The 25,934-nt window shown below is 41.4% G+C and overlaps 1 protein-coding gene across 3 annotated transcripts in view; it reads left to right on the top strand.

The window, feature by feature from the left end:
• The window catches only part of pkp4 (plakophilin 4), an 85,901-nt gene extending 59,967 nt beyond the window's left edge, over positions 1-25,934 (top strand). For 2 of the 3 annotated variants that reach the window (XM_028592065.1, XM_028592064.1), the window contains exons 9-22: positions 3,712-3,922; positions 4,925-5,057; positions 6,622-6,835; positions 14,223-14,406; positions 17,089-17,206; positions 17,827-18,018; positions 18,366-18,539; positions 18,837-18,987; positions 19,935-20,127; positions 20,625-20,709; positions 21,017-21,134; positions 21,241-21,381; positions 22,166-22,230; positions 24,897-25,142. In XM_028592065.1, coding sequence (XP_028447866.1) covers positions 3,712-3,922; positions 4,925-5,057; positions 6,622-6,835; positions 14,223-14,406; positions 17,089-17,206; positions 17,827-18,018; positions 18,366-18,539; positions 18,837-18,987; positions 19,935-20,127; positions 20,625-20,709; positions 21,017-21,134; positions 21,241-21,381; positions 22,166-22,230; positions 24,897-25,142 — 2,225 coding nt within the window. Of the gene's footprint in view, positions 1-3,711; positions 3,923-4,924; positions 5,058-6,621; positions 6,836-14,222; positions 14,407-17,088; positions 17,207-17,826; positions 18,019-18,365; positions 18,540-18,836; positions 18,988-19,934; positions 20,128-20,624; positions 20,710-21,016; positions 21,135-21,240; positions 21,382-22,165; positions 22,231-24,896 lie in introns of all 3 variants that reach the window. The other variant, XM_028592063.1, reaches the window with a different exon arrangement.

Raw genomic sequence — 25,934 nt, 5'->3', positions numbered from 1 at the left:
TTGTTCTGTGAATCTGAAGTTGTTTTTTCTCCTCAAATGAAAGCTGTCGGGGACAAGTGACGTGATTCATTGTGACATTTTAAGTGTTGCCTTTTATGTCACTAGGCTCAGGTTTTGAAAAGGTCTGCAACTGTAGGACTGAAGTGGTCTCAGTTGAAAACAATAATGTAGTAGTAGTAGTAGTAGTAGTAATTGTCAGTATAATGTATATCATGAGGTTTTAATCCAAAATGTACAATGACCTTAGTTACATTTTTGTCTTGCTATATTCATGTGCCTGCTGGGTTGTTAACACAACAAAACGGCAACAGAAGTGACGACACAACAATCCTTAGAACTCTCTGGTTCCCAACCCATGGGCTACAGACCGGTACCGGGCCCAGGAATATTTGCTATGAGGCCACGAGGAAACAATATGTGTATGGTCAAAAGACAACAATGAATAATTATTTTACATCTTCATAGGCTGTTTGTGTGGTCATTTTCTTAAACTTTGCACTGATTTTGATCTACAGTTTCTCATCAATACGGAAGGTAATCAGTCAGGTAATTAGCTACTTGTTCAGCACGTACTGTGTTCCTGTTAGCTAAAATGAGTAAAAAACTAAACTACTGTAGCAGAATTTGAGAGAACTGTTCATATAATATCGTATAATATGCCTGCCTCGTAGGCCGGTCTGCAAAATTGCTGTCGACCCATTAATGGTCAGATGTGTGTAAAGTACTAGAGACCCATACTTGAGTAAAAGTACAAGTGCTCTATCAAAAAAGTGACTGGAGTAGAAGTTGAAGTGCTCTTTAAGCACAACACTTAAGTAGAAGTACTAAAGTATTCCAAATTTTTTGTACTTAAGTATTGCAAGTAGTTTATTTAAAAATGTACTACTCAAGTATTGAAAGTAAAAGTACAAATATTGTGTTATTTAGTTATTAAATAAAGCAGTCAAAAGTTTGAATATCATATTGTTTATATGATGTCAAATGTTTAGCCAAGGCTGTAGCCAAAGGAATTAACAATACATATATTATATTAAAAATAACAAATATTAACAAATACTGAAATAAAATGTACAATTATCACACTGTGCAAGTAAAATGAACATCCTCTCCAGCACAGCAACAATTAAAACACCCAAAAACGTATCACACACTAGCTAGTAACATGTGTGATGAACAGGAAAGTTAGCAAGCTAGCAAAATACAGATAAACTAGCAGCTTCACATCACAGGGTCAAACGGTTAACATTCAGTACTCACTGCAGACTGAAACAACTCAGGAATAGCTTCATCTGCTGCAACAATAGCTAAATAGAAAGAGTACAAACTTAGATCGTCTCTGACTTCTGAACGGGCAACCGTAATGAAAAGAAACACGACGCGATCTCGGGGATTTTCTTACTTAAATTACGTAATTAGCGTACGTAGCTAACGTAGCCATAACTACACACACTGTAACCTACACAGTCTCCGTAGCGTGAGGAATTCACAACAGTAACGAGTAACATGCAACACTATCTATCGGAGTAAAAGTATTTCATTCATCGAAAATATGTACTCAAGTAAAAGTGGAAGTAGGAGAAAACAATAATACTCCAGTAGAGTACAGATACAGCCTTTTAGTACTTAAGTAGAGTAGTGAAGTAGTTCTACTTCATTGCTATACAGCTCTGTTAATGGTCCACTGTGCAATCAAAGTTGGAAACCCCTGCTATAGCTAACAAATGATACACAATGTTTTTGGATTTGTGTAATGGATAAGACTATTCAATTACTTCCTATTTTTCTTATTTTCCTTCATTTTCTCTTCTCTTTGTTCGCGCTGTCTCTGTATTGTCATGCATGTAAAGATGATCACACATAACCTTTATATTTCAAGCTGACCCATCTTTGTATTAAGAACACTTTCTTGTTCTCGAATACAGATGTTCCTCAGTTTTCAAATCTCTCGAAGTCTTTTCCATCTAGTCTGCAGCCCTTTGACTCAGCTGTATTGTCTTCCTTGGGGAAGAACATTTCTCTGTCCATCTGCCCTTTAACTCTACCGCTACCTATGTTATGTCTTTCTTCCTTGCTTTTTTCCTTTTCCTTTAATTTTTCTTTTACTCTGTCATCCTCTCCTTCACCCCCCCACCATTCCTCGCTCCACTCTCAGCGTTAATAGGCAGGTACTGATATGTCATCCTGCCACAAAGGAGTCCATTATACGTGTGTCACACTGAGAATGAGAAGAAGGATGGAGGGGCCAGTGGACATCTTGGTTACCCACAATCACGACCTGCTCTCTTCCAGCACTCCTGATGTTGGCATTCTCGTCTCATCATCCCTTCTGCTACAGATACACATGCTTAGTTTGCACTGACACACACACACACTCCATTCAGCCTTCTCTTTGGCACACAGGAGATCTGCTTAGACCGATAAGTTTCCTAATAAATGCTATTGATGCCCCAAAGAAGCCCCCAGACGAGCCACTATATTGTGTTTGTGCCAGCTATATTGAGAAAATGTGAGCAGGGCGGAGCTGGAAAGGCTGTTCAATATGGAGTCTTTGTAAGAGCTACCTCATTAGAAAAATCCAATTTGATCCCAGAGTTTTCTTTGTTATGTTGTGAAATAAAATTTCAATGGGCCATTTTCCCCCTCACCGGCTTTCCGTGCATTCTTTGGCTTTTTATGAACGCTTGCACTGTACTTTTTTGTGCAAGTGGGAGCAAGATTTTTATGTTAAGTAGAAATATTGATCCTTGGCTGAAAATATGACAAATTGAATCCAAATTGTGTATGTTAAAAAGTTACACTGTTGTTTAGAATTTGTCCTAGAAATGTGTCTTTGGCTCTGTTTTGGCAGATAACCATATTGCAGGGAAATGCTCCTGCGCAACATAGAAGTGCACTGATGTGAGAAATTGTGTTTTTGGAGCAGCCCCACAAGGTGACGTCTTGGTTTCTGGTAGGAGGGAGTATGAGCATGCACATGCCCAGTCCTGTTGGCTCTGATAGTGATCTGACCAGCGCAGCAGTCACGCTGCCACAGATCACGTGACCCTGGTGAGAAAGAGGGCTAAAATCCAAGCAAGCTTGTTTATGCATTTTTGTGTTTGTGACCCATTGTGTTAAAAAACTAGGTCATAATATGACTTGGAGCAAATGAACAGTGGAAAGACGACTGAAGCGGGATGCTGTCAGGCTGAATATTGGACCTTGTCTGGAAGGAAGACTTCTCTGCATGTTTGTGATGCTTCCAATTTACTAGTGTATCTCTGACTGTTTTTGGAGCTGGTCATGGTTTACTGCTGCCTCTCTGCTGTGTTTGGCAAAGTTAGCCTAAGAACACAGTGGCGCAAAGGAGCGAGAAGATTTGTGGATCATTGAGCATGTTGAGTCCTTGTGTCCTCTTGGAAAAACCAGCAGGATCCCTCTGGTTAAACACAATCTTGTAAAAACAAAACAGCCCCTTGAAGAAGACGACTTCTGCTTTGTGGAGCCATGGGAGCTGTGTTTTATCCTCCTCATCAATTGGTTCCAGATTTTAGAAAATGCTGAGTCTGACGGAACAGCCGCATGTTTGTATTTTCTGCTTGGTTTAAACTGGTATGCTAATGGTGTGCAAAACCCAGAGCAGAATAGGTTTGAACGCTGCTAATCTCCAGTTTTCATTTATTTTTTTTAATTTATTTTTTTGTCTGAAGCTTTTGTTTTTTTGGTCCTCAGGTGTGGGGAGTCTCCAGCGGACACCCAGCCAGCGCAGTACCATGATCTACCAAAGAAACAACTATGCTCTTAACACAGCAGCCACCTATGCTGATCCGTATCGCTCAGCACAGTACCGGCCCTCCGATCCCAACTGCGCTCGCCAGGCTGTTGTCGTGGATGATGGTGCTACCCGCTCACCCTCTATAGACAGCATCCAAAAAGATCCCAGGTAAGTACTACTCTCATTTTAACGTAATGCTGTGTTTCTAAACTACTATATTTAGTCGGTGGTTAGTAGCAAGCATAGTGTAGCAGGAAACAGTCATCCGAAGGGACTACTTATGCTTACAAGGTATCCCTGTTCTGCTAGGTCAACACCGGTGTCCTCTTACTATTCAAACAGGGAGCCCCCTGGGTAGTAACATGCAGCTCTAGCTTTTAAGCTGGCTCTACTATGCCTGGCCTCTTAACAATAGATTCTCACATAGGCTGAAGTGCTGCGTCTGCTCTTGTCGTACAGACACGTGTAAGCGTGGAGAGATTGGGTTGACCTCTGCAGTAAACCCCGGGACCTCGCACATTGGGAGCTTTGTTTACAACTGTGTATGTTGCTGTAGTGTAACTACTTGAATAGAGTGCACCAGGGGGACCACCACGACCCAGGTCCGTTTGGAAAGTAAAGTCAGAGTAAAGTTTCCTACTATAATATTTAACATTTAAATTCAAGAATTTGTTATTCATCTTTGTGCTGTGATATAATCAAGACTAAAGGAGTTTGACCAGCCACATATATTTCACACTCAGTGAGACAGTAGCATATCTGACACGACTCAAACACCAGTAATTTTTTTGTCACCCAGTTTTGTATATAGAAGAAAGAAGAAATGTTGATAAGTAACATGCCAGTAGAAATACAACAGTATTCTTTATTGACTTTAGATTGCAAACGAAATTGTTGATGTATTTTTCAAGAGCAGGCTAGAGACGATGCATTCCTCACTTCTTTCCTTAGCGTGCTGCATACAAAAAGGCATTCCAGTCCAAGTGTGACTAAAGTCGATAGTTATATACACCCGGATGTGAATATAATTTCCTGGCCTTATCAGTTTGCCCTGAGGTGCTGAAGTATTCATTTTGAGGGAAACGGTGTCTGTGTTTTTTAAGGAGACAACTTCATTTCTCTCTCTCTCTGTCGTCATGCTGATACCTTTGCACCCACCTGTAATTTTAGGGAGTTCGCTTGGCGTGACCCAGAGCTGACAGAGGTGATTCACATGCTGCAGCACCACTTTCCCTCGGTGCAGGCCAATGCAGCGGCCTTCCTGCAGCACCTGTGCTTTGGCGATAATCGAGTTAAGTCTGAGGTAGGTATTGTACCACTGATGCCATAATGTGTCTGATCAGAATGACTTTGTCAACCTCTGTACTCAACCACTTTAACTTCCAATAATTAGTACACATTATGCACACTTTTATGCTTTTATCAGTGCCAATCGTGTTTAAACGGAAGTTGCAGTTTATTACAACATATTATTTATTTTGAAAATTCCAGCCATTTGTTTGATAGCACTCAAATGCAGCAACATTGCTACAACTTGCAAACGTGTCTTGACGATCAGACCAGTCGTAAACAAATCTCCAGGAAGGTAACAGATTCATTTGGAAGAGAAAACTAACTATCACAGTGAGTCCACAGACTAGCATTCTGGTTTGAGCTTGACCTTCTATACTTGCTATCGTTGTGCACGCTCACAGCTTTCCTGTGCTGTGGGAGATTATAGACCTTTTTCACGGCTATGACATGTCATAGTAGGAAAAGCAAAGGTGTATTCAAAACCATTAATGATGGCTGCATTCTATCTGTAAGGTGTCTTGAGATAACTCTTGTTATGATTTGATACTATAAATAATATTGAATTGAATTCCACTTAGGAGAGGCCCTGGTATTGTGCATGCTGACTCACTGAAATAGCTTACTGGGTCACTTGTTGGAATTAAGCATTGAATTGTTGGAATCAATTTCAGCTGTGCTTTTCCTACTATGACAACTCAACATGTCTGCTGTGAAAAAGGTCCATTAGTGACATTATGGCTCACCTTCAGTTTTACCGCCCAATAATGTGGTAGCTAATCTCGTTCTTTCGTTTTGCATGATAGGGCCTATTTTTAACCTACTCCAAGAACCTACTCCAAGACCCCAGCAATTACTATTCATATCATCATCATATCAAATAGAACATGATATAATAACCTGAGTTGTCGATTGGTCTGTCGGTCCACCGCTTTGATCCAGACTGAAATATTTTAAGGATTAAAGGAAGGATTAAGACAACATTTGTACCGACATTCATGGTCCGCAGAGGATGAAGCCTCTACTGCAGATTCACACATATAGACGCAAAGACACATTCTCACTGCTCACTCATGCCATAAGCCAATGAAAAAACACCCATAGCATATGGCAACAGTTAAAATAGACACACAGGAATCCATCGTTCTACCCTTTTTATCCCTCAAAAAGTACATGGCCAAGCTTGTCCTTTTATCAGTGTAAAGCAGGAAGAGGAATAAGACATCAGAGATGAAAAATGCGTTTTTTATTCCCACATGCCAAATGTCAACATATCACAAAATGATTCGTACCATACAATGAAAAGCTGAAAGCTTATTTTGATAGAGCTATCTGTTCCTAGTACGTTTCATTCTTCTCTCCAGATAAAAATGATAATTTATTCTTTTTTCTAAGGTCCTAGATTAGAATGACTGTTCCAAATAATGTGTATCTCCGCATGAATAAATTCCCTGTGCGTAGATTCTCTTGTCACATGAATAAATGCATGCTTTTGCTCTCCACAGTATATAAGATGAAAAAATGCTATTCGTGGTCAGAATCTTTTCCCCACCTGATCTCTCTCACATCGCCCATAGGTGTGTCGACTGGGAGGAATTAAACATCTGGTGGACCTGCTAGACCACAAGGCCCTTGAGGTCCAGAAGAACTCTTGTGGTGCTCTGAGGAACCTTGTTTATGGGAAAGCTATGGATGAGAACAAGATCGCTGTGAGGAACGCAGGAGGTATCCCAGCTCTGCTCCGCCTGCTGAGAAAGACTGTAGATGCAGAAGTGCGGGAGCTTGTCACAGGTAAGTCAGCATGTGTGGAGGATATATCTGCAGTTGAAAACTGTGAGGTGAATTCTGAGCTTTCCGCTCCTCTTTGAGGATGTGGGCATATGGTGTTCATACTCTCTCTTTATCCCTCCTCCTCACTGTTATATTGTTCCACATAACGATTATCCACTATAAAGCTCCTCCATCTGGCATGAAAGGATGCAAAAGTACACTTCCTGTCATCCAGGGCTTCAACTAATTATAATTATTTTCATTATGGATGATTTATATCCAGAAAATATCAGAAAAAACTGGGAAAGTGGCAATCTCAATTTTCCCGATTTTTTTACATCTTGTTATTGCTCGTTCTTTTTCCGAACACAGTCCAAAACCCAAAGATATTCAATTTACACTACTTTAAAAGCAAATCATCACAACACGCTGGAACCAGAGAATGTTTAGAGGTTTTGCTTGGTAAATAATTTAAAGTGGCTATAATTGATATTTTTATTATAACAAAATCAAATGACAATGTGAAAACAATGTAACAATGTGAAGCACCTGAGAGAATAATCACCTGAATCTGCAGCTCCCCTCGGCTCTGCACAGCTTTGTTACAAGTTTAAGCTCATTGTTTAGCTGTCCAGCCTGAAAGTTATTGTTTTTGGTTCACTGTCCCCACTTAGGAGGTCTATCGTAGGGTTACAGCAGGACAGAAACATGATGCTAAATTATTTCCCTGACAAACCTTGAGAGATTTTTATAGAACTGCGTTGGTTTGGTTGCTCATGGCTCTTGATGTGCTCTTTGAATGTGGCTCGTGGTTACCTGATACTGCCTGTCATGGTTAACCATACATTGTTGCTCATAGTGATTAGGTGTGAATTAAGTGTCTCTGACTAAACAGTTAAACAGACTGCTTACCGGGGTCTATCCTAAAATTATTATTGTCGTAGTAACTGAGTAATAGAGGCTTTTCATTAAGTTGCTGCCACTGCTGTCACTGCCGTCACTACTGCTTACGTATGCAAAGAAATGAACTTTTCCGCAGGATTCATATTCTTTTACTACTTAGGCTGCAGAGAGGTTTAGCTCCATCTCTGTCTGAAAACAACTGTCCCTGAAAGTCTGCTTGTCAGTCTCCTCCTCTCTGCGTTGCATGTTGTGTGTAGCTCAGTTGTATTTGTGTGTTGTCTAAGCTCTGCTAACAGGGTCTAAATCCATGTTGTTTAGGATCAGGGTGGAGCACTACAGAAATAAGTTAACCAAGACATTTGGCTCCGGGGTGGCTGAGTCAGCTGCTTGGGCTGGACACCAGCCCCTGCTTTAATTGGGTCTCGGGTTACAGTCCAGCAGTCCCCCGAAGGAAAACAATACAGTCGGAGTACGGACACAACACACTGTAGCGTATAGTCTGGGAGGAGTTCAGTTTCCTGTTTTGATTAACGTCATGTCTGCAACATGTCTGTTTACTTTGCGTAACACATCCTAAAGGATCAACATTTTAAAAGAGCACATGAGCATAATTTCTCTTCTAATGTGTTGCTTTTATAATTAAGTACACGGGAGCCAATGGCTGATAACCAATCAAATTTATTTCGCTCCCTTCATTCACATTTCAGAAGGTTGTACAGCCGTGTTGCCCAGCCAGATTAAGCAGCGTTAATGTGAGCTCTGTTTAAGGTTTTCCCCTTTCATCTTCTAGCCTGAGAGCCTGCTGCGGCTAATTGGTAGTACAGGCCCCAGGATGGGGGAGCGATTAGAAAAGGTCAGAAGCGCTGCATCACCTCTGGTTAATTACGGCTGATGAGAACAATACACATAAAGAGCTTTCAGCTTGATGACAAGGGCATCCCGCACTAAAACTTTAAGTAGAGCAGACAGAAATCATTTACTCACCAGCAGCTTCGTTTCTACTTATATAGCACTGTTTGGGCAACATTGTATATAATTATAACACTTTTGAAAGCAGCATCAGTGTTGTCGGAGCTGGTGAGGAAGCCAGCCAGATGTCATAACTTAGCTTGAGAAGAGTTGGGGCTCCCATTGTGGTTTCTTCTTTTTTTTTTTTTTTTTTTTTTTTTTTTTTTTTTTTGGGGGGCTTTTCCCTTTTATTATAGTGACAGTGGATAGACATGAAAGGGGGAGAGAGATGGGGGATGACATGCAGCAAAGGGCCGCAGGTCGGATTCGAATGCGGGCCGCCGCAGGACCCAGCCAGCGAACGTTCTTACTGGGTGAGCTACAGGCCGCCCCCAGTGGCTTCTTCTTGACTCCGCTGGGAGGTCCAGGTGTCACCTGTTCTTCGTTAGAAGTAGCTGCAAGAACAGGCCACCCCCGGGTCCAGGTTGGAGGTCATGTTGTTGGGACGCACAAAGCGATCTCGGCTGCCTTACCTGCCTCGCCTCCCAGCAGCTGTTGTGGTTGTTGCTCTGTCCTGAAACAGCCCCTCAGGTCAAAAGGCCAGACTGCACTGTACTGTCATTAGCTCCAATACTGGGGACACCCCAAACACTAAAGCAATGTTTTGTTACCCTTTGTTAAATATTACGTCGCTCCTCTTATCTTGGCTTAACTTTGGCAAAATCAACTACACTGATTTCATTCTTTTTGAGTTTGTCAGAGTCTGTGTGTTGCCCTTACAGCTGAGTGTATGTAAATATAATTCTTTGTTCTTACCGAAAAAGATTTTTTATCAAATAAAAACAGTCATTGATTTGACTGTTATGCACTCACCGCCTCATCTAAACTCATCATGTGTTCCAAAAAAGACAAATCTCTGGATCTAGTTTGGTTAGGCAATGAACTCCAGAAACTGCTGGTCTCATGTTACATATAAAATCCTACTTGAGCCAGTGCTAATTTATTCTTGCACCTTAACTTCACTGCAGTCATACTATAGCTTGTAGTCTTTGTTTTTGTTATTATATTCATTCATTACAACTCACAAACTTCTGGTGTGGGGATTACGAGTTCCAGCGAGTCTTCTGGTATTTGCCCACAGTGCTGTATTTGATGCCATTTGTGAACATGTCATGTCGAATTCAATAACGTGGACTCAGCTGCACGTTAACATGGCAAACTCTGTAAGATTAAAACTTGTTTTTACAGCTCTAACCTGTAGACCTACATACAATAATAAATAATAAAAGCTAAAAACAAAACATGGATTTAAGGGTAGACATTTTAATACTATCCTGTTATTGTGTTTTGTTTATATTTTATTTAGATTTTTGATCCAATGAACATGTCAAAAACTTAAATTGGAAGTTGCTCAGTGTTTGCATTGATCGCTGTTTTTGTTTTGAGAACAAAGATTGAGGAGGGTAAGACCTTTTGATCAAATGAAAAATGAGAAACTGACTTTCATCCAAAAATAAATCTAGTTATAGCTGTAAGCAGCAATGCACCGACTTCCACTGCATGAGGGAGGAAATGAGAAACTCCTACTAACCTCAAAAGTACACACCAAGATGCTTCTCTGAGGTTTAGTCGATGCAGCATTAACACATTTTCAGTTCAGCTCCCAAAAATGAAAGGTTAATAAATTTGGAGGTTTTTGAATGGTCAGCAGCTACAGTGCAACCCACCCAGTTGCACTGTAGCTGACAAAGTCAATGACATGCCGACCTGTGGCTCAAGTAGGGCTGGGCAATATATTGATATTATGTCGATATTGTGATATGAGTCTGGATATCGTCTTAAATTTGTTATCCATCCCTGGTTTTAATGGCTGGATTACAGTAAAGTGACTGTTTTAGTTTTTCTATTATTTGCCTTTACCCACTTAGTTATTATATACACATTAATGATGATTATTTATATAAAAAAAAATCTCATTGTGTAAATATTTTTTTGCAAGCACCAATTGTCAACCCTACAGTACCGCCGCAATATCGATATTGAGAAATATCGATATTGATATAAAAAAAGGCTTCAGTTCAACAAATAATATTAACATGTTTAAATATATAACAGTTCATAAATTATTTTCTAATCTACTGTAACAACTCTTGGAATCTGCAAATATGTATACATGAGGGGTCCCTGGTATATTCTCTATCGTTTAAAAAAATTGAGAACCTTTAATTTAAGAGATAATGAACGAAGGAGCAATCAGACATTTCTGGAACCAACAAAAGATCAGTTTAATCTCTGTGTGTCTAGTAGGTGGTTGATGGTTGTTTAGCCTAGGTTAGCACAAATACCAGGCACATGGAGACGCTGCTAGCATTTTGCCACAAAAAGTGAAAAATGCACTATGATAACTCTACTGTACTGTGGAAGAACAAGCAGCTTACAGAAGCATATAAATAAGACAGCTTTAAATATGAATGATATAGTGGACCATACTTGTGCCCCATATTTTCTAGAAATGTCATCCAAACATTTTTTTTGATTGTTTTACCCTTTTGGCAGCTAGGGGTCTGCTATGTCTTTATTACAAAATGTATTCAAAATGATCAGAAAAATAAAATAAGACAAAAATACCGGAGGAAAAATAGGAAACCAGTTTTGAAACTGATACAGGTTTGTAAGCTCAGTGTTGTGAAAGCTGTGGGAATTTGACTGTTGGGTAGATGGTGTGAACTTTGGGCCCTGACACACAAAGTCAACCTCAACGAACCAGGACTGCAAACTTAGGAAAAACTTTGTTAAGCACCTCTTGTGTCCTGTCTCTCTTCACTATCTAGTATCTAATAAAGGAAAAAATTCCAAAAACCAAATCTGACCACTGACGTACCATTATATGCTACTGTGACCCGCTTTAAGCAGTCTCTTAATATGCTTGTAATACAAATGAGAAAGTTGCACCCGGTAATGTAAGGTTTTACATAGTTTGCGCTGCGCTATTGCTGTCAGTCTGCAGTGTTGCTTGTAGCAGAAGCAAAGGCGTAGGTGAGAAAACAAGAAAGAATTGCAATAAAGGGGTGACATTATTGATTTTCTATAATAGCAAAACTGGTGAATGGTTGCCAACAACAACAACGCTGCACACTCAATGGGCAATGATCAGCAACAAACCACTCAATGATGGCCCAATGGTGCTGACACCCAACTGACTACTTGCTTGGTGTGTCAGAGCCCTTAAGGCGCCATTATACTTTACCAGAATTTCTTGTCATATGGTCAAACCGCTTCCAGGAGAGACAAAAAATGTGTGCCATTATCTCCCCCCTCTCTATGGCAGCCAGCTTTTCACCCCGCCTTCGCCTTGTGGCCATTCGGAACATCTAAAAACACTTTTGCCTTCCAACGTGGTCGTACATCACGTTATTAGAACTACTTTTTTTTCTTGCGAAACCGGGCCCCTAGCCTACAGTCGTACAAATAAATCACTTCTGGCCATTTCATTTCTGATCAATGATCTTTTGACATTATTCCTCTCTGCATCACACATTAAAGCCCCACTTAGCTCTCGGATCAATGCTTTAACAGCTGTAAGAAACATTTTAATCAACCTCATATATTTTTTTTCTTTTTTCTCCATCTCAATATTAAGCCTTGCCCTCGCTCTCCTCGTGCTTACTGGTTTAGCTCTCAGTTGGCTATTGGCCTACCACAACAGTGTTTACATTGGGTCGGCGTTTCAAAGCCAGGCCAAGGCACCTGAGAACATGAGCAGAGAACACACACACGGTGTTTAGGACTGTTTGTGCGCACACACACACACACACACACACACACACACACACACACACACACACACACACACACACACACACACACACACACACACACACACACACACACACACACACACACACACACACACAGGTCTGCTCAATCTGACTGTCAGATATGACTTATTGCCGGTGGTGTTGCACCACTGACAGCGTTGTCAGTCACATCTCAGTGAATTCACCTGTTGATTTCTCCGGCATGCCACCACCTCCACAGGGCACGTCTAAAATCCTGCAGTGAAGAGTTTCATTCCTTCAAATTGACATTAGAGTGGGTGTGGAGGAACTAGAGTTTGATTGTGGATTTAAAAGCCAAGGAAGTTGGTCAGTAGGCGTTAGTATTTATGTGTTATCACTGCATTAGTGGTCCTATTTTAGGGCGGTCCTCATGTGTCTTGAGAATCTCGTGAGAAAGGCAAACACCGAACAGTTTGATTGAAATTTATCCCACAGCCTGAGTAGAGCAGAGACGTTGTCCCCACCTGATTCTTTTCATCATTCAGCCCCACACACATTGCTCGCGAGCTCTGTTAAGAAGCACATGCTGAATGTTAACTTTCAAGAGCCAAGTATGACTTAATTCTTTGCTTTGTCTTGCTATTTTGTCAAAAATAAATAAGAAATAATGAAAGTTCACTCCAGGATTTTAATGGGTTTTAAAGCAATTTGCTGCTAATAAGGATCATAGTAAGTGAAATGGCTGTTGATTAAATGACTAGAAGAGGCACTGCTTGCCAGACGCATCTATTTAAATTGCTTCTTGCCAGCAGGGTTTCTGAATTGGAATCCTGGGCTATATTATAGACTATTATCGTCTCCATCGGTTCAGTTAGAGAGAGGGAGAACAGCGTGCTGAAAGGAAATAAAAAGTGAGGTTAAGAAAGAAGAAGAGCTTTTTAATAGCTTGCCCTTGTCTGTAGGTCATGTACTTTGTTCTGCATTAACAAACCAAGGTTAGAAGTTGTAGAGCAAAAATGGTAGCTATATGGACATACATATTATGTATAAGTCATGAAGCAACCCCATTTGGAACACTAACACACGTGCTGTATACTGTACATGCACAAGTAGTTTTGTTGCAGCAGCAGTTTTGAGTATTAGCCAATGTAGATAGCCCTGCGTCGATTAGATTCCAGCTCGTGCAGCATTAGCCTCCTCCAAGTGTGCTGGTGCCCTGCACAAGTCAGCCTGTGCCTTAGTATAAGCCTAGCAGCAAGAGGCATCTAATTAGAAGAACATGCTACATGCTGGCTAATCCTTGACAGATGCAGCATCAAAGGCTTTCAGGACTGGGCATGATTATCAGTGGTTACCAAAAGTATATTTGAATTGAGTGAAATGATGGCATAATTTCAAAATCCTTTTCATATGGCTCTCCGCCCCGTCCTCTTTCTTTTTGAAATGTTTCCCTTTTTTTTTAACTGTTTCAAGCAAATAATATTTGCCCTGAGGATATTCTACTCAGATGAAATTTAATGTGAATGTCTGATGCCTTGATGCTCGAGCTGTTGTTTTATTTGTGAAGAGTATTTTTCACGTGTGCGTGACCCTGTCTCTGCTTGTTTGTGTGTGCTTGTTAGTGGGCACATCTACACACACACACACACACACACACTGAGCTATTTAAAGCCCAAGTTGTTGGTATCTTTGTTGGGTTACCCTAACTGCACATGACAGCTGACATAACAGCATGCCCGTTTCTCAATGCCTGTGTTTGTGTGCGGGTATCTCCGCAGGGGTGCTGTGGAACCTGTCGTCATGTGACGCCGTCAAGATGACAATCATTCGGGACGCCTTAACGACTGTAACCAACACTGTGATCATCCCTCACTCTGGATGGAGCAGCTCCACCTTCGATGACGACCACAAGCTGAAGTTCCACTCCTCCCTGGTGCTGAGGAACACCACAGGCTGCCTGAGGTAAACCACCTGATGAGCACACTGGGCACTAGCACCCCAATGTGGCCAACTGACGCTATTACATCTGGGGAATGAGCTCATTATGTGGCTCTTCTGTAAATAGTAGTGCTGTCAAACATTTAAAATATTTAATCGCGATTAATCGCATTAACGTCATAGTTAACTCGCAATTAATCGCACATTTTTATCTATTCTAAATGTCACTTGATTTCTTTTTGTCCCATTATTTTTTCTCATTTTAATGCTCTTATCAACATGGAAAAGTGGATCGGCTTGCTTTGTACAAATTAGGGTTGGGGCGATGTCCCCTACATTGGCAGTTGACGATGTTTACAGTAAAACATCGTGATGGACGATGATATCGTCGTCGGGGCCGGGGGTAGCTTTACATAAATATTTTTTTCTACTACTGTGGGTCAACAGTTAACATAGAAACGATTAGAGATACATTTAAATGCCCTCTGTAAATGGTGTCCTGCTGGTAGGTTTTACAACTTGACCTACTTTCACTTAAGTACGGTGCAGTAAAGTCAATCAGATGTCCTGATCTGCGTAGCGACAGTACAGTGGGACGTTTGCCTTCAACAGAGCGACAGTAATAACGTACCATTATTATATACCATCATTACTGAGTTTAAACTACATTCACGGTTATGTTTGCACTGAATAACGCATACAGTAAACAGAAACATAACTCTTGCAGCGCACATGAACAGATGCGCAATATTAGCTCACACATAAAATAGCACCCTCGTGAATTAGCCTGTTGCTAACGTAGATTCATAAATCCTGCATAACATCGTCCCGTACCTACCGTCCCGGACCTCAGCCTTACGTATTGATGCACGCACAGAGTAGTGTCCACAAACTTGGTCCAATGAGGGGAGAAAGGAAAGTGTGATAGCATTCCACTTTTAACGCTTTTTTCTCTCTCACTCGAAACCGCTGTGTCCAACGTTACTAGAAGGTAGAGCAAGCTACAGCTGACAGGGAGAGAGAGAGAGAGAATGTATCACTACAGCCAATCAGCAGTCTGCTCAAAGAGAGGGGGGGCGGGCGGGCGGGCATCACGATGGTGGCTCTCCATCGTGATGCCCGCCAGCCATCACGATGGACGATGATATCGTCCATCGGCACAGCCCTAGTGCAAATGGTTTTTTTTAATTGAAAAAAACATTGGCATATACTGTAGTGTTCAATTTCACACTAACATTCTTAGTTGGACCCATGTAGCTATGGCTGCAGTAAGTTTGTTCTTAGTTGTGGTATCCATGTGCTTCTGTCTGAAGTCATCCATTGTCGCCTGGCTTTGACGAGGGGTGGCTTGGCCATCAAGTGGTATTTCAGACTGGACGTTCTGCGATGATAGCTCGGTTCACAACGACAAAACACACACATCACTTTGCTCTTGTCAATGGAACCATTTGGCAACTTTTTAAAAGTAAACTTTCCATTCAGAATCTTATTGGCATCCATTTGGGCGTCTCGTTCTCGCCATCCACTCAAAACGTAACGTTAGCCTACTACTCTCTGGCCGGCTCGCAAGCCCAAACAAGTGTGTGCAGCACGCCTGTTGATTTGTTTCCGGTCTAGCTAGATACAGTGTGGTGTTGTAGTTTTTCTAACATTACTAGTTGTTGCAACCGCATGTGAAAAAAAACTACAAAGTTTGCTAGGCCAAAAAGAATCTTAATCTCGCAATAAAAAAATTGACACCGTTAAAATGGGTTTGCGTTAACGCCGTTAATAACACGTTTAACTGACAGCACTAGTAAGTAGCTAAGTTAATGTTGTCTTTGACAAAAATATAATACTGTAGTGACCTCCCACTAATGTAAACACAAAAAAACTTAAATCGATTTTAGAGACTAGTATCAGAACGGTGTATTTTGTCATAAATAATTATTGTTATGTACAACATTAAAAGAAAAATTACATAAACTCTGGTAATTGTCCATGTTTTAGTAAATAGCTATGATTTTGAGCTGTCCTGTGTCTGTTTCAAATTCATAATAATTTCATAGACCATTACCGTCAGTGATGTAATATTTCCAGCTTCTCTCCCGGGTCGTCTTCCTTTGAAGACAAGACATTGTGCTGCATGTAGAGTTTAGCCTTTAATTTGTTGAAGTGTGTGTGTGTGTGTGTGTGTGTGTGTGTGTGTGTGTGTGTGTGTGTGTGTGTGTGTGTGTGTGTGTGTGTGTGTGTGTGTGTGTGTGTGTGTGTGTGTGTGTGTGTGTGTGTGTGTGTGCGCGCGCATAGATGCATAGGTATGGTTGTTTGTGTGTATGTGAGAGCACACTTAGTTCCTTATTTACTTTGCCAAAGGCAATAATGACTTCAATCAGACCACACAGACTTCATACATTATGGATGGTGTTTGGGGACAGCAAACCTACATTACACATTCAAGTGGGACACACAAATACACACACACACACACACATAGCTGTCATTTTGTGTATTTGCGTATTCTCATTTGTTTGTTGAGCAAAGCTCCCAAATCAAAGGTCTAATTCATTTGTGTGTGTGTGTGTGTGTGTGTGTGTGTGTGTGTGTGTGTGTGTGTGTGTGTGTGTGTGTGTGTGTGTGTGTGTGTGTGTGTGTGTGTGTGTGTGTGTGTGTGTGTGTGTGTGTGTGTGTGTGTGTGTGTGTGTGTGTGTGTGATGTGCTTTTCAAAAGGAACCTGAGTTCAGCTGGTGAGGAGGCCAGAAAACAGATGCGGGTTTGTGAGGGCCTGGTTGATTCACTACTCTACGTCATCAAAGCCTGTGTTAACACCTCTGACTTCGACAGCAAGGTACACACTAAAACACACACACACAAACACTAAGCCAGAAGGAATACATGCTGCCACATGATAAGAGGCTCTGGGGGGAAATCCCACTTAACCGCATTTGAATCATTTTATTGACTGTGTCTGAATGACCCCCACATCATCCAGCAGCAACTATTTCATGTACTTTATCATCCAAAGCACAACTTATACATACATAATATTCAGAATCTGATAGACTAACTTATTGACCTGGTATACAGTATATTAACATTTTTCCATGGTAGCAGCAGAAATTAAATCAGATCTCTCAGACACGCATCTGTGCACTGTAAAAAACATAAAACGTCAAGTGGCTCATCTGTAAAGTGGAGATTGAGGCAAAGCCTGCACAGAACTCAAACAGCGTGGACTAAAATCCATTTGCTCTGGTCCAGATATTCTTTCTAACTGGAAACCCTTTGGGTCCCATAACGAACTGATTTGTAACGCCACAAATAGCAGGCCTGTGTACCACACATTGTCTGTAGATAGTGTAGCATGCTGCATGGAGTTTATTGTATTGTAGCCTCTGTCATGGTGATTTAGAAAGTTGCTGCTATAACCAGCCACCCAAACCCCTTTCTCCCTCTGCCCACCATCAGATTGTGGAGAACTGTATTTGCACTCTAAGGAACCTGTCCTATCGTCTGGAGCTGGAGCTGCCACCATCCCGGCAGATAGAGGGGGAGGAGCAAGACGGCTTACTGGGAAGCGAGTCGCCCAGTAAAGAGGTGGATTCCAGCTGCTGGGGCAGGAAGAAAAAGAAGAAAAAAAAGAGCTTGCAGGAAGACACAGTGAGTGTGGTGCTTTTTAAATAGAGGCTCAGAGCTGTATTCAAATTATTTTGCAAACAATACAGACCACATACAAAAAAAACACACAGCTGTGTGCTACATTGTGTATAGTAGCATATTTCTGAAAAGAAAAAAAGTCTAACTCATTGTGCTACAATAGAATAGGCTAAATTCCCCATGAATGGTCACACCAATACCTCTCAACTGTACTATTACTGTCATCGGTTTTTTTTTTTTTTTTTTTTTTTTTTTTTTACATTCCAAGAGAATTTTGGAAAATAAATGAAAGAAGTCATGCATCAGAACCTGTATTCCAGCCTGACTAAACACTGTGGTTGTTTGTTCAGTGGGACGGTGTGGGACCCATCCCCGGCTTCTCCAAGTCTCCCAAGGGGGCAGAGATGCTATGGCACCCCTCGGTGGTTAAGCCTTACTTGACACTGCTGGCAGAGAGCTCAAATCCCGCCACTCTCGAGGGCGCCGCTGGGTCCCTTCAGAACCTGTCAGCCGGCAACTGGAAGGTACAGTAATGTTTGTGTATCTGTGTACACACAAACAAATACACCCATTCTCCTTTGTTTTTGTACACACTGTTAAGTGTGATATCCTCTGAGACAAAGCATCTATTCAACTGGTTTAAAACGATTTAACAGCTCACTTCCTCTGTGTCAGTCAGAGCTGACGTCAGTTTTACACTTAGAATTACACATGCCAAATTTTTAGAATCAATGCATACCTCAACACCATACATTTACCCCTGTGTTGTCTAGATCCTTTTGAAGGTGTAATGCCTTTTGTGTGTGTTTCTGTGGGTGCAGTTTGCAGCATACATTCGTGCAGCAGTGCGTAAGGAAAAGGGTCTGCCCATCCTAGTGGAGCTGCTGCGGATGGATAACGACAGGGTGGTGTGTTCAGTTGCCACTGCTCTGAGAAACATGGCGCTGGATGTCAGGAACAAGGAGCTCATAGGTCAGTCATGCTCTCAAAGTGTGATGGCTCCAGATGAGCTGAATAAGAAAATACACATATATGAAGATTATTGATGCTGTTGCTAATTGCTCAGTATAGAAATATTATCATTATTATTATTATTATTATTATTATTATTATTATTATTATTATATTTATAGGGAGCTATATACAGAAGGATCCTTGAATTGAAATGTTACAGATACACAATGGGCAATTCAAGACATACAATATTGTGAACATTGTGTATTCAACACCTGACATCCCAAAAAGTTTCATGATTTGCATAGTAGAGCTACTGACAGTGTGTTTAAAATCAGTGTTTTCAATCAAACGCAGAAACAGAAACCACGTCTTGTGAATATTTTAACAACTGGTTATCATTTTTCATTTCATCTCACTCCAGACCTTTTTGTTCCATGAAACAGTCTCATTTTTTATCGAAACATACATCTCAAGTTGTATGTGCTCTCTGTGTGGAGTTAATGAGGAGTTCCAGTTCCAGCAATGCAGGGGTGACACCTGTAGGCAGATGGGGGGAGGAGTTGCGTGCGTGCGTGCGTGCGTGCGTGCGTGCGTGCGTGCGTGCGTGCGTGCGTGCGTGCGTCGTGCGTGCGCGTGTCGTCGATAGATTTTTTTTTTTTGTGTGTAGGATGCTCACTGTCCAACGTCCTTGTAATGATAATGCAATGTCATTTAGGAAAACTGCCTACCTCACTGCAGTCTCGAGCAGAATGAATATATCATTCATGATATAGAAAGAACAAAATATAGTTTAGGTCACTGTGGCAGACATTCACCTATACATTATGTAACATGGAAAAAATAAATGCACTACATGTCCGTATGTCTTATCTCTGTGCATGAGCTTCTGCTCACAAACCTGCAGTACAGTATGTCATTACTTTGTTAGCTGCATGTCTCACTTCCCCCCTCCTCCCTCTCAGGGAAGTATGCGATGAGGGACCTGGTCAATCGTCTCCCCGGGGGAAACACCACCCTGCTGTCAGACGAGACGGTGGCGGCCATCTGTTGCACCCTGCACGAGGTCACCAGCAAAAACATGGAGAACGCCAAGGCCTTGGCCGACACGGGCGGCATCGAGAAGCTGGTCAACATCACCAAGGGCAGAGGAGACAGGTGGACTACAGCAGCATACATTTGTCCCAATGCTTTTAGTGAGGGGGAAGAGTACACACTGATGCAAATCTGACTCGCTAACATGTGCACATGCTCAAATGCACTGCCAGAACACAAACAGTCATCAGCCATATGTGGCTGGTGGCTGGTCTGTACAGACTGTCCTGGACAGTGGGAGTTTTAAACAAACACTCACACATTTAAGCACACACACACACACACACATAAACATGTAAATGCTCAAAGAAGGAAAAGCCATAGCCACAGGGAAGGTGGATTTGTGTGCATTTGAGCTTTTATGTCCCTGTGGAATTATGTACCAGCAACTATTTCTAGACTGTAATATATTCAGTAATGTTCCAGGTTAAAACACACTGAGGACACTCTCTTCCTTCAATCGTACTGCCCTCTTATATTTACAGTGTGATTTAAAATGAGTTTAAAGTGATTCAGGAATACTCAAAAATACATGTTTTATGTTTTTGTCTGTCTTCCAGGTACTCTATGAAGGTGGTAAAAGCAGCTGCTCAAGTGCTGAACACACTGTGGCAGTACCGGGATCTGCGAACCATCTATAAGAAAGTAAGAACATTTGGATTGATCAGCTGTAAGAAAAAAAATAAAACGGTTGATATAAGTAATATAAGTATAAGTATAAGTTTCATGTGTACAACGTGTTTGGATTTTACTGAATGAAATACATGTTTTGTAAATACCAACAAAAAAAAAAAGCTAAATGTGCTTTTTATTAATATAGGTTTGCTGTGGACCACACAGAAAAGGAATTTATTTTAAAATATTCCCTCTGTGACCAAAGAAAGGGCATTTTAAATCCAGCACGGCTCTAGCTATTCTAACCACCACATTTCCTCTCTCTTCTTCCTAACAGGATGGATGGAGCCAAAACCATTTCCTCACTCCAGTGTCAACACTTGAACGGGACAGGTTTAAGTCCCAGCCCACCCTCCCCACCAGCACCATTCAGATGTCCCCAGTCAACCACCCTGGTAGGCTCTAGTTTCCTACAGACCCTGCCAGATGAAAATAGACTCAGTCAGTGAAAACAGGAAAACCTCTGGAATTTATGGTTAGAATGTGTTTTTCTCTTTACAGCTGTCAGTGCCACGTCGTCTCCTGCCATGCTGGGCATCAAAGAGCATAGAGACACTATCAGAGATTACCAGAGAGCACAGTCAACTATGCAATTTTATAATTACCAAGGGGACAACAGTATCCATAAAAAGCAGTATACAGGTACTCAAACATGCACACATCTGAAAGCTATTGAAAGTGCATACAGTTTGCATATTAGTAGTCTTTAAAACCATAATATCCACTATCTGCACCAGACTTTAATCACAGGCTACCCTCTGGTCCTCTCTGATCAGGGCTTTATCTATTTTATCCCTTATAAAGCGCCAAGCAGATTCCATGGCCAGTCTCATCTCCCTGCCAAGACAGTCCTCTGTTATCATCTTCACTAAAGCCTGCCAGCCCTGAGACAGGCAGTCATTTGAATTCTGAGCACTTCAGAGCTGGTCTGCACAGCAGTAAAGTGAACTGGCCAGCCAGTGGTGGTCACTCAACAACGATGCCATTGTTAGCAGGCCCAAGTTGCATGCAGAGTGGGTACCCAGACATACTACAGCCAGATGAGAGCTCTTGCCAGCCTACGCTGGTTGGCTGGGGCAGGGCCAGGGCAGGGCAGAGTAAACAAAATGAGCTGCAGCCTAGACAGTCCACGCATTACATAGTGAAATGGAAATTGAGTTTCAGGATTCCACCGGTTGGATAAAGTGCCAACTAAAATACCCATCCCATGGGCTATGCAAACAACAGAACAGCAGTGGCCAACTCTATTATTTGGTGTTATTTCTCTCCCCAGCACAGCGTAGCACTTCTTGATCCTGCTCTATCTAAATACAGACATTTGCCCGATGGGATTGTGCAGACTTTTTCCACTGATGAAGTAATGAAGTGTATTTTTATCAAGGCTCACTGAATTGCTCTTTTTATTTTTATTTTTTTATTTTTCCAGGGTCTGGAAAGCCTTCTCCATATTATTACTCATCCCCTACAAGAGAGGAGCCCCGAAGAACACAGGTGAATATAATCTTTCTTTATAAAATGTTTGGTTCTACTTCAGTCTTTGCTTTCTTATCTGCACATGGTTTGTATGCTCTGATTCAGCCCTGCTGCAGTACCCAATGAGATTATTTCCGCAATGCAAATTACTCTGTATTTACCTTTTTTAAGTTTGGTTTATTTGTGCAGAATGTTTTATACAATTATACTGTATGCCACGACTAGGGTGACAAGGTGTCCTACTTTATGCAGATTGGCTCTAGTTTTGAAAAGTCAAACCACTGCAGGACAGATGCTTTTCTAAAATCTGGCTTTTATCCAACTTTGTGAAGAAAGCAGGTAAGGCTGTCACAGGGCTGTGTTTAACGTCAATCAAACGGATTTAGGCAGAATATGGTGGAAACACAGTACATGTGAGTCGCACAAAGCCTAACCTGTAACCTGCATAGTCTATTGTGTGACACTGAATCACCCAGAGGGCAAAGCATGGAGATGTTACGAGCTAGCGTTGGTAACGTGTCCCACATTATCTCTCACAAAACTACTCTTTGTCCCACATTTGGTTTGTTGGGATCTGGACATCCCAACAACACACAGCACCCCCCACAATGACATAATACAATAGCATTGGGGAAATCCCATACAATAACATGCATTTGGGGTATGTAGAATAAGGCACTGCACAATGTACTATCATGTTGTCACAATGCTTCAGGTGAAAAGGCCTGAGAATTCAGCATGTTTGAAGTCAGAAGCGAATCAATATTGCAAATGTAAATGTTGGTAGATCATACATAGGTGGATCAAACACCATAACATTAACAAAATACAACCAATTAAAGCTTTGCACTAGGGCTGCAACTAATGATTATTTTCATTATCATTTATCTGTTGATTACCATTTTAGTTGATGAAATGTCAGAAAATAGTAAAAAAAATGCATGTCACTTGGCCGGGTTGGTTCGGTGGGTAGAGCAGCCACACATATACTTTATCCCTCGACGCAGAGGTCCAGGGTTCGAATCCGACCTGTGGCGATTTCCTGCATGTCTTCTCTCTCTCTCTCTCTCTCTCTCTCTCTCTCTCTCTCTCAGGTGACATCTTCAAATGGCTTGTTTTAGCCGAACAACAGCCTAAAGATATCAATTGCCAACAATTTACAAGGCAGAAAAGCAGCTGGAATGAGAGAATGTTTAATTATTATTTTTTTTTGACGATTGACTTATCGCTTCAGGCCTACTTGGCTTCATCGTTTAGACTAAGAAATCTAACTTTAGAGGTGATCTCATCCTTTGTAAACCGATGTTTTCTTCTAGGAAATGTTTGATAGCAATGGTACAAGGCCCTTGTTTGAGATCCCTCCACCGCTCTGTATAAATCTGGCGAGGACGGCTGGCTCTTCCACCCCACTTGACTAATACAAAGAGACTGATGCATATTCCACTGTGGATAAAAGCGATGCTGGGAATGGCCCAGCTCATCAGCTATTGTCTGAGCGAGAGTGAATGTGACTGCTGGGATTGGGATGGTCTGGGCGCATCTCATGCACTTGTCACTGTGGGACACATCCATGTGTGCCCATTCAGATAACAGGAACAGTGAGAAGGAGGCAGGAGATCGGGGGGTCATCCAATCACATTTAGACTAGTTAATGCAGACAGTCATCACCCCATTTATTTCAGCCAAATTCCATCTATCTTCTGGATTTTTCATTAGTAGCTAGAGACGTGTGGGCTTAAAGGTGATTAATTAGATTACTGGTTTTTAAAAAAACGTGCATTGTATATATATTATAGTAATATTTTTTTAGGATATATACTTATACTATTCTTGCTAAGAGTTAGATGAGAAGAACCGGTGGAGACTGGACAAGAAACTGTCTGGCACATAACCCTTGAGGGTGCCCGAGTAGCTCAGTTGGTAGATAATCTTATTAAATAAATCTAATTAAAATAATCTTAAAGGTCCCATGGCATGAAAATGTCACTTTATGAGGTTTTTTAACATTAATATGCGTTCCCCCCCAGCCTGCCTATGGTCCCCCAGTGGCTAGAAATGGTGAGAGGTGTAAACCGAGCCCTGGGTATTCTGCTCTGCCTTTGAGAAAATGAAAGCTCAGATGGGCCGATCTGGAATCTTCTCCTTATGAGGTCATAAGGAGCCAGGTTACCTCTCCTTTCTCTGCTTTGCCCGCCCAGAGAATTTGGCCCACCTATGAGAAAGAGAGAGACATCATGGCTTTAAAACGTGCAAAGTGGCAGTTGGTCGAGGCCACACCCCCACCCTCCACCTTTTTCCTGCTTCACAGTAAAAGCCAACCCCGGTTTTGCCAGTTTGAAGGTTTATAATATGAGGCAGCAGCAGTAGGAAATGTTCGGTTTGCATTAAGGTAATACAGCTGTGATGCGGTATAAAGGGAGTGAACAGTAAATAATGAGGTGAAGATATAAACAAACAAAAAAACACTTCCACTTGATTACATACATGGATCATTTCCTGTGAATATATCTAGGAATTGAAATCTAAAGAGTATCAAAAACATTTGATTTCATGATATGGCTACATTTCATAAGAATTAGAACTGTACTTGAGTAAATGTGGTTTGTGTCTTTCCACTGCTGGCTATTCATCATATTCCAATGAACATCAGTTCATCATAGCCAACCTGTCTCTTTCCCATGCAGCCTGTGTATTATACAGAGGAGCCTGGCAGGAGGAACTACGACACATACAGAATGTACCTGCAGCATCCTCACGGCTACGACGACCCGTACTTGGAGGAGGTCATCACCTACCCGCCCACAGTCAACTACAGCTCCCAGCCTCACGGACTGAAATCAACCACCAACTATGTGGACTTTTACGCTAGCACGCGGAGGCCGTCCTACAGGGCGGAGCAGTACCCTGGCTCTCCTGACTCCTGGGTATAGGCCTGGAGCTACTCCTGAGGGGCGTCTCCTCCCCTCAGCCGAGGAGAGGAGCCCGTGGAGCACACAAGAACCGACAAAAAAAACGTTTTCATGAACTTGGCTTCATAAGTGTGTTTGTTTTAAAGTGAATGCCTGTGTGTGTGAAGGATGAATTCAACTGAGCGATAGCAGATGGAAAGATGGAATGTGTGCCAAAGAAGGAAATCAAGGAATGTTTTTGTTTTTTTTTATATTATTTTTTATTTAGTAGAGGAAGATGGAATCATGCTGGGGATCTGTTGAGGGACGATACCATACACTACAGCGAGGAGACGTGCGTCCTGCTCTGTCTAGATGTTAGTTTTCTTTTCTTTATGAAACTCTTAGCTGTGATAGCATGGTGAAAGGTGCGAGTCATGTGAGCGAGGGTCGGCGGTAAGAGTCAAGATGGGGAATGTGTATGTGCTGAAGCCAAAATGGATCATGAACTCATATTCGTTAAAAAAAAGAATAAATAAATAAATAATAGTAAACTAATGATGTTAGATTGTACAGAGGGATCAAATTGTATCTGTACTTTATGTTGAAGCTGTGTAATGCCATGGAGTCTTGTACATTTATTTCATTTTATTGTAAATACTGAAAAAAAAAAACATGTTACCTGGTTTACACTCATCAGCACTGGTTTAAAAAAAAGAAACGTGCCATGTCAAATCTCTATAGATATATAAATATATGAAGAAATATGTGGACAAAGATGGCATCATAACACAACCATGCTAAAATAATAAAAGGTCAGTTTTGTTTTTTAAA

Source organism: Perca flavescens, chromosome 11, assembly GCF_004354835.1.
Source record: "Perca flavescens isolate YP-PL-M2 chromosome 11, PFLA_1.0, whole genome shotgun sequence".
NCBI classification, from domain to species: Eukaryota; Metazoa; Chordata; class Actinopteri; order Perciformes; family Percidae; genus Perca; species Perca flavescens.
The sequence above is the reverse complement of the archived record's forward strand: the minus strand, read 5'-3'. Positions and strand labels throughout refer to the sequence as shown.